This window comes from Dipodomys ordii, unplaced genomic scaffold, assembly GCF_000151885.1.
Source record: "Dipodomys ordii isolate 6190 unplaced genomic scaffold, Dord_2.0 Scaffold51, whole genome shotgun sequence".
NCBI classification, from domain to species: domain Eukaryota; kingdom Metazoa; phylum Chordata; class Mammalia; order Rodentia; family Heteromyidae; genus Dipodomys; species Dipodomys ordii.
This window is the reverse complement of record NW_012267267.1, coordinates 2309266-2318540: the sequence shown is the minus strand read 5'-3', so window position 1 is coordinate 2318540 and position 9275 is coordinate 2309266. Positions and strand designations below refer to the sequence as shown.

The 9275-nt window shown below is 40.7% G+C and overlaps 1 protein-coding gene across 1 annotated transcript in view; it reads left to right on the top strand.

The window, feature by feature from the left end:
• The window catches only part of Khdrbs1 (KH domain containing, RNA binding, signal transduction associated 1), a 30641-nt gene that overhangs the window by 10330 nt on the left and 11036 nt on the right, over nucleotides 1-9275 (top strand). The window contains exons 2-4 of the mRNA XM_013020632.1: nucleotides 3604-3728; nucleotides 5711-5827; nucleotides 7753-7899. Coding sequence (XP_012876086.1) covers nucleotides 3604-3728; nucleotides 5711-5827; nucleotides 7753-7899 — 389 coding nt within the window. The remainder of the gene's footprint in view (nucleotides 1-3603; nucleotides 3729-5710; nucleotides 5828-7752; nucleotides 7900-9275) is intronic.

Here is a 9275-nt window from a genome sequence, read left to right as displayed (position 1 = left end):
CAGAAATATTTGTTAGGAATGCAAATCCTAACACAAATCTCAGCTTGGAGTTGGAACTCTGAAATCTGGTTTTAACGAGCCCTCCATCATTCTGTTCATTCTGAAGTACATGCTGAAGTTTGAGAACCCTTGCCAAAGAATTACTAAAGTTAAGAATACAGTATGAGGGGCTGGGAAGGTGGCTCAGTGGTAGAGCGCTTGCCTTGAATGCATGAGGCCCTGGGTTCGATTCCTGAGCACCACATAAACAGCAAAAGCTGGAAGTGGCTCTGTGGCTCTTGTAGTAGAGTGCTAGCCTCGAGCTGAAGAGCTCAGAGACAGCACCCAGGCCCAGAGGTCAAGATCCACAACCGATTAAAACAAAAAGAAAGAAAGAAAGAAAAAGAAATACAATATGAGCATTTTGTGCTGTTACTGGGGCTTGATTGAACTCAGGGCCTGGGCACTGTCCCTGAGCCTCTTGCTCAAGGCTAGCTCTCTACCACTTGAACCACAGCGCAACTTCTGGCCTTTTGTGGTTAATTGGAGATAGAATCTCTTGACTTTTCCTGCCTTGGCTGTCTTTGAACTATGATTTGGTGCCCAGCTTGAATATTTTACTTTTTGCCAGTCGTGGGGCTTGAACTCTGCCTGAGTGCCATCCCTGAGCCTTATTGTGATCAAGGCTGGCATTCTACCACTTGAGCCATAGCACCACTTCCAGCCTTTTCTGAGTAGTCTATTGAAATAAGAATCTCACCAACTTTTCTGCCTGGCTTCGAACCGTATTGTTCATATCTCAGCTTCCAGTGTAGTAAGGATTGCAGGCATGAGCCACAGGCAGCCACATATGAGTAGTTTTTATAAGAATATTCTGTGTGGGGGGCTTGGGGGGAGGCTGGGAAGGGATGGGAAGGGGAAACAAAGGAGGAGGCTACAATGCTTGATAAGAAATGTACTCATTATCTTGCCCATCTAATTGTAACCCCTCTGTACACTATTTTCACAATAAAAAATAAATAAAAATTAAAAAAGAATATTCTGTGTTATTTAGAATATTACTTTGATTTTTAGAGAGATTTCCTTTTATGATTCTTAGTTGTAATCATAAAATTTTATAGGTGCTGCTCATTCCTTGGGCACTGCACCTATTTCTGTAGAATGGTTTGAAAAAAAGTACTTCTTTGAATTTTCTTGTTTAGGACATTGGTTTAATTTGGGCTAAACAGTGGTGAATATATATTAAGTACTCATTAAGAAATGAGCTTCAGGGGCTGGGAAGGTGGCTCAGTGGTAGAGTGCTTGCCTTGCATGCATGAGGCCCTGGGTTTGATTCTTCAGCACCACATAAGCAGAAAAAGCTGGAAGTGGCGCCGTGGCTCAAGTGGTAGAGCACTAGCTTTGAGTTGAAGAGCCGAGGGACAGCACCCAGACTCAGAGTTCATGCCCCACGACTGACCCCCCCCCAAAAAAGATGAGCTTCAAATGGTAGAGTGCTAGCCTTAAGCAAAAGACATAGTGTGTGGGCCCCCAAGTTCAAGCCCCAGTACTGGAAAAAGAAAAAGTCACAGATTAATGTTTTTTAAATGAGCTTTATTTGGGTATGAGCACATAAAAACTTACTTTATTTTGTCTTTCTAATAATTCGGTGAGGTGTAGGTATTGCCTTTTATCTTACAAATGAGGAAGCCAGTATTCAGAGCAATAAAATAGCTTATCTAGGTTAGCCTGGGGCTCTTGCCTATAATTCTAACTACTCAGGGGGCTAAGCTCTGAAGAAGTTCAAAGCCAGCCAAAAAATTCCAAAGACTTATATCTGTGGTAAACCACCAAAAAGTGGTAGAGAGCCAGCTTTGAGCAATAAAGCTAAGGAATAATGGCCAGGCCCTGTGTTCAAGACTCTGTGCAAGAATGCACATATGCACACACACACACAGCTTAGGTCAGGTGCCAGTACTTGTCATCTAGGTAGTCAGAAGGCTGAGATCTACGATAGCAATTTGGGCCAGGCAGCAAGTCCTGAAGACTCTTTATCTCCAATTAAAAAGCTAGAAGTGGAGCTGTGGCTCAAGTGGTAGAGCACTAGCCTTGAGCAAAAAAAGCTCAAACACAGTACTCATGCCTGAGTTCAAGCTCTAGGACTAGCAAAAATCCCACAAACTTATCTAAACTAACAATTACTGAATAGCAGAGTAAGAACCAGGTCTTTCAAACTCATAAGAGCTAGTATTCAGAAGCCTTAATGCTACAAAGAAATTTTAATGGAGCTATCCCTGTGTTTAAATGATTAATGTTTGGTTTTTCATCAAGATGCAACTGTCTACATTTTTTAGTTTTTTTGTTTTTTTTTTGGTGTGGAGGGGGGAGGTTTGCCAGTTCTGTGGTTTTGAATTCAAGGCCTAGGTGCTGACCCTAAGCTTTTGCTTAAGGCTAGTGTTCTGTCACTTGAGCCACACCTTTACTTCTTGCCTAGGCTGACTTTTAAAAGTATAATTCTCAGATCTCAGCCCCTGAGTAGCTAGGATTACAGGCATGAGCCACTGGTGCCCTGCCATATAGATTTTTAAATTAGTATATAATAGTTGTTTGGGGAGTTGTTCATTATAACATTTCCACACATTTATACAGCATACCCCATCTACCTCATACCCTCTATCACTCTCCCTTATTTTTTCTTCCCTTTCTAAAAACAATTTCAAGTTTCATTGTTCTGTTTTCATATATGCATACAAAGTACTTTGACTATATTAACCCTCATTTATCCTTTACATTCTCTCCTACTCCTACTGATACCTGGACCCTAACACTATTCTCCTGTTACCTTTTTTTTTTTTTTAAGTGTATATTGTACAAAAAGTTCAGGTTTGATACTGGGGCTTGAAGACAGGATTTGAAGCTCATGTTTCTTTCATAGCTGGCACTCTTACCACTTGAGCCATCCCCCCAGCCCCTTACTTCAAGCTTTTGACTGGTTAATTGTAAATATGAGTCTCCCAGATTTGTCTGCCTGTGCTGGCTTTGAGCCAAGATTTTTTTTTTTTTTTTTGGTTATGGGGCTTGAACTCGGCCTGGGCGCTGTCCCTCAGCTCTTCAGCTCAAGGCTAGCACTCTACCACTTGAGCCACAGTGCAACTTCTGGTTTTCTGATGGGTTTTATTGGAGATAAGAATCTCATGGACTCTCCTGCCCGGGCTGGCTTTGAACTGAGATCCTCAGATCTCAGCCTCCTGAGTAGCTAGGATTTCAGGCATGAGCCACCAGCGCCCGGCTTTGAACTAGATTCTCTTATCTCAACCTCAGAGTAGCTGAGTATAACACTTGTTTTTTAATCTCCTTGATATTTTGACTTGTTTAAATCCCTTTATCGGTCTTGACCCATCTCACCCTATTATTTTGTTAAATTCATTTACTCTGAAATCAAATATAATGTCTAGTGAGAGAGACTTCAGGTGATGGTGGACAGCAGACAGCTCTTAATGGAGGCAGGCTTTGGTGACTTCAGCCATTCTGTCTAAAATTGCACATTCATTTTATACAGTAATCCATGTTATTGCTTTAAGTAGTCTTGGCAGTTTTCGTTTTGTTTTTTACCTGAGTAGAAATAAATCCTGTTTTTCTGTTTAGAAATTGAGAAGATTCAGAAAGGGGATTCAAAAAAAGATGATGAAGAGAACTACTTGGATTTGTTTTCTCATAAAAATATGAAGCTAAAAGAACGGGTGCTGATACCTGTCAAGCAGTATCCAAAGGTAAGACTAAAGCGTCTCTCCTCTGATTTAATTTTGTCAGTAGGGCAGTCTTTGGAAAATGATAAAGACTTCCAAGGATTGCAGTATATGAGAACTGAAGCCTTTGAAGCTTCTCTTCCATACTATATTACCTGTTTTTTACAGTTGAAACATACTAATAACAAAGCTATAGTCAGGAACAAATATAATGTTTGTTTGTTTATTTGTTGTCAGTTGTGGGGCTTGAACTCAGGCCATGGGCACTGTCACTGAGCTCTTTTGCTCAAGGCTATCTAGGGCTCTACCAGTTTGAGCCACAGCTCCACTTCGAGTTGGAGATAAGAGTCTCACAGACTTTCCTACTCACGCTAGCTTCAAACCACAATCCTCATATCTCATCCTGCTAAGTAGCTAGGATTGCAGGTGTAAGCCACCAGCACTTGGCTCTCTTTTTTCTTATTGAGTAGTAGTACTTAGTACTGGGGATTGAACAGCCTTTTAATTTGCTAGGCAGTACTTTATTAGTAGAGCCACACCTCCAGTCCATTTTGCATTGGTTATTTTCAAAGTAGGGTCTCATTTTAGGCATAGTACTACAGTCTGGGCTATGATCCTTCTACTTGTGCTTTCTTGTATAATTGAGCATTTGCCACTATATCCCACTATTAAGCTTCCCCCAAGCTGGGATAATAGTTGCATGCTACCATGTCCAGCCATTGGTTGAGATGCAGTCTCACAAACATCTTTCTGCCCAAGGTGGCTTGAGTTATCACCTCCCAGAATGCTAGGATTGGTCAAGCGGTAGTGGTGTAATCTTAGCTACATAGTAGGCTGAGATCTGAGCATTGCTATTAAATGTCAGCCCAGGCAGGAAAGTCTATGAGACTCTTATCTCATCCCCCAAAAAGCTGAAAGTAGAGTTGTGACTCGAGTGATAGAGTACTAGTTATGAGCAAAAAAACTCAGGGACAGTGCCCAGACCCTGAGTTCAAGCCCAGGGATGGATGGATAGCCCCTCCCCCCCCAACCAAAAAGCTAGGATTGAGCTCCATTTATAATAATTATTTTGTCACAATCAAAATTTCTTTTTCAGATGTTTGGTTGAAGTTCCAAGTTGAAAGAAAATAAAATCCTGCCGGGAGCTGGTGGCACATGCCTGTAATCCTAGCTACTGAGGAGGCTGAGATCTGAGGATCATGGTTCAAAGCCAGCTGGGCAGGAAAGTCCCTGAGAATCTTATCTCCAATAAATCACTCGACTGGAAGTGCTGCTATGGCGTAAGCTGTAGAGCACTTGTCTTGAGCTGAAGAGCTGAGGGACAGGGCCCAAGCTCAGAGTTCAAGCCCCACGACTGACCAAAAAAAAAAAAAAAGAAAGAAAATACTGAAGAGTTGCTCTCTTTCAAATACAATCTGAAATTAAATTAAAAAAAAAAGATATATAAACCAAAGACAAGTGGCTCATGCCTATAATCCTAGCTAATCAGGAGGCTGAAATTTTAGATTTTTTTTTTTTCCCGGTTGTGGGGCTTGAACTCTGGGCTTGGGCTCTGTCCCTGAGCTCTTCAGCTCAAGGTGAGTGCTCTACCGCTTGAACCACAGCGCCACTTCCAGTTTTCTAGTGGTTTATTGGAGATAAGAGTCTCACGGACTTTCCTGCCTGGACTGGCTTTGAACCAAGACCCTCAGATCTCAGCCTCCTGAGTAGGTAGGATTACAGGCGCGAGCCACCAGCACCTGGCTTGAAATTTTAGATTTTAATATGCTTATGTAAAAAGTATTAAAGATTGTAATGTGTAGGGAAAGCACCAGCCTATATATTTGAAAGCTCAAACTCAGATCTAGAAACTACTACTAACTAGTTGAATAACCTTTAATAGTAGCTTTCGTATACTCTTCAGTAAAATGGAAACCATAATGTTCTAATGTTGAAAATCAAATGAGATAATGTAGGAATTTTAATAGGATAATGTATACTTAGAAATTTTTTAATTTTTCTGTCAGTTCAATTTTGTGGGGAAGATTCTTGGACCACAAGGAAATACAATCAAAAGACTGCAGGAAGAGACTGGTGCAAAGATCTCTGTTCTGGGAAAGGGCTCAATGAGAGATAAAGCCAAGGTAAGTTACAGCAGTGAGGCAGAACCACCCTTATTCTTACAGATGGAGAAAGTAGAGCCCCTTTACTCTTGCGTTTCACATAAGAAATTATAAACCAAGTTAATGTACTTGCTTGGTAACTGTAGAAGAGCCTAAATGTGTCCTGGTGATTATTTCCTTTCTGAATTTTGGTTGCATAGTAATAAAATATTTGATGATGGCAAACTTCTGTGAAACCTTGAAATAGGAGCTAAAACTTACCTAGATTGTAAAAACAGTGTATGCCTTTCTAATGATAAAAAAAAAGTGAGAGCAGCAGGTGAGTTTGAGGATTAGATGGTTTGTTTTCATGCAAGCTGGAATGTGAGATATCAAAGCATATTTTCTGAGAACCATGAGTAATCTTGTCAGTAGAACCTACCTAATGCTGAACTCTTTTTCCATACCATCACCCTATACACTTTAATTGTAAATACCAAGAAATTTCCCACTACAACATAATAGTCAAGCCCTTAAGGGTCAATTTTTTAGATGAAGCATACCTGCTTAAGTTTTAAAACCTTTTTTTTTTTCTGTCGATCGTGGGGCGTGAACTCTGGGCCTGGGTGCTGTCCCTCAGCTCTTCAGCTCAAGGCTAGTGTTCTACCATTTGAACCACGGTGCCACTTCCAGCCTTTTCTGCTCATGTTGTGCTGAGGAATCAAACCCAGGGCCTCATGTATGCAAGGCAAGCTCTCTACCACTGAGCCACCTTCCCAGCCTTAAAAACTTTTAAATAGCTTAATTGACACATCTTCTTGTACTCTTGTCCAGTAACATATTTCATTAGATGCATACAGTTAAATTGAAGCTTGGTATTTCAGCTAAAACCTAAGTCAGCTTTGTTTGTTTCTGTCTGTCTTTCCTAGGAACTTCCCAGACTACATAGGCCAGATAAGTAGAGCTAGTGGTGTTTAGCAAGAGCTCTACCTAGGATTTTAAAATAAACACTTGGCCATGATACATACATATTTGAATACAAGTAAATGCTTGCCAAACTGCTATTATCTGAATAGGAACTAGAATTAAAAGTTTTTTTTCTGTTTTATGTCTTCTAATAAGAGCTCCAGTGAAATACCTCAGTGATTTAAGAAAATAGTTAACCAAGTATCCGTTTGTGTAAATTATTTCCTATGGAGTTGTGTTTGTGTGCGTGGGGCTTGAACTATGATGCCTGGATGCTATCTCTGAGCTTTTGTGCTCCGAGCTCTCTACCACTTCAGCTACAGCTCTACTTTTGGCTTTTTTTTTTTTTTTTTTGATAGTTATAAGAGTCTCACAGATTTTCATAGCCAGGTTGGTTTGGAACTACAATCCTTAGATCTCAGACTCCTGAGTGGCTAGGATTATAGATATGAGCCAACAGTGCCCAACTACCCTGTTGAGTTTTTTTGTATTTAATTAATTAATTATTTAATTTTTATTTTTTGTCAGTCATGGGGCTTCAACTCTGGGCCTGGGCACTGTCCCTCAGCTCTTCAGCTCAAGGCTAGCACTCTACCACTTGAGCCACAGCGCCACTTCCGGCGTTTTTCTTTTTGCTTATATGGTGCTGAGGAATCGAACCCAGGGCCTCAGGCATGCAAGGCACGTGCTCTACCACTGAGCCATCTTCCCAGCCCCTCATGGACTTTCTTGCCTGGGCTAGCTTTGAACTGATCCTCAGATCAGTAGCTAGGATTAAAGGTGTAAGCCACCTGTGGCTAGCTTGTATTTTATTTTCTCAAAATATTTTTCTGTTGACTTGAAACACAATAAACACAAAAAAATGGGCTTTTCTTTTATAGGAATTAAAACCAAAAGATAACGACAGAGTTTTACTACTTAGGCATTGGGTTTATATCTTACTGTCTCTTTGGCTTAGAGGTAAATTTGTTTTTTAGCTATTTCTCTGCATTTTTCTAAAGGAAGAAGAGCTTCGCAAAGGTGGAGACCCCAAATATGCCCATTTGAACATGGACCTGCATGTCTTCATTGAAGTCTTTGGACCCCCATGTGAAGCTTATGCTCTTATGGCTCATGCCATGGAGGAAGTCAAGAAGTTTCTAGTACCAGTAAGGAAATCCATGCTCTCTATATCTGAGAACTGCTTATATGTTTTTTTGTTTGTCTGTGTTTTTGTCAGTCATAGGGCTTGAACCTCTGGGCCTGGGCACTGTCCCTGAGCTCTTCAGTTCAAAGCTAGTGCTCTACCACTTGAGCCACGGCGCCACTTTTCTGGTGGTTAATTGGAGATAAGAGTCTCATGGACATTCCTGCCCAGGCTTGCTTTGAAACTAGATCCACAGATCTCAGCCTCCTGAGTAGCTAGGATTACAGGTGTGAGCCACTGGCACACAGCTTTAGGCTAGGTTTCTTAACCAGGGTCTGGGCCTAACCTGAAATTGTATTCCATGTTCTGCTTTCTAATAATTTATGAGATTTTTTTTTCCCCATTTCTTGTATCTAGTTCTCATTGCATTGTGTCCCAAGACTACTCTACCCTTCTTCTGAAGTAGTTTTTATTGTGTAGTAGTATCGATTAATATATTGGGTTCATAATGTGGCTCTATTCTGTAGCTGGTTAACAAGGATTTAATTGTTCATCAAGCTAAATATTTTGGTGCTAGTGTGGAAATCATATTAGAAAAATGAGTAAGGTAGAGTTTATGATTGAGACTTTTGAGCCTATAGCTGACAAGAAACTTACAGCATCTGATTAGTGTTAATAGCTGTTCTGACCTGATGGACTTGAGTGTTCCTGGTTTGTAGCGTTTACTCAAGTATAGTGATTTGGAAGTGACATCTGTTACTTGACCATTCATGAGATACTACAGAGGGTGAGATTAGCTGAGTTTTATGAAAACTTGGGAACCTGCCAGGGTATCCCTTTGTTTGTTTGTTTATTTGTTTGTTTGGGAGGATAGTATTGGGGTTGAAGTTAGGCCTTTGTACTACAAAGGAACATTACCACTGAGCCTTACCTGTAGCCCCCCAGAGAACAAATTTTATTTACCTAGTCAGATTACATATTGAGAATCCCTCTAGACTTGTGATTCTCCCTCCCCCATTCTAGATTATTTGCATATACATAATGTCTGAAATAAAACTCATTTCATAAACACCTTATACATAGTTTGAAGGTATTTATTATCTCTGGCACTGGAGATTGAATACAGGCCTATACACATGATAGGCAGCTACTCTACTACTGAGCTGCATCCCTACAACTGAAGGTAAAATGTTGCTCTGTTTGACTGCAACCCACTGTATAAAGTCAGTGTGGAATTTTCTACTTACAGCATCTTGTCAACACTCAAAAGTTGTGGATTGGGGCTGGGAAGGTGGCTCAGTGGTAGAGCACTTGCCTTGCATGCCTAAGGCTCTGGGTTCGATTCCTTAGCACCACATAAGCAAAAAGAAAAAAGCCAGAAGTGGCGTTGTGGCTCAA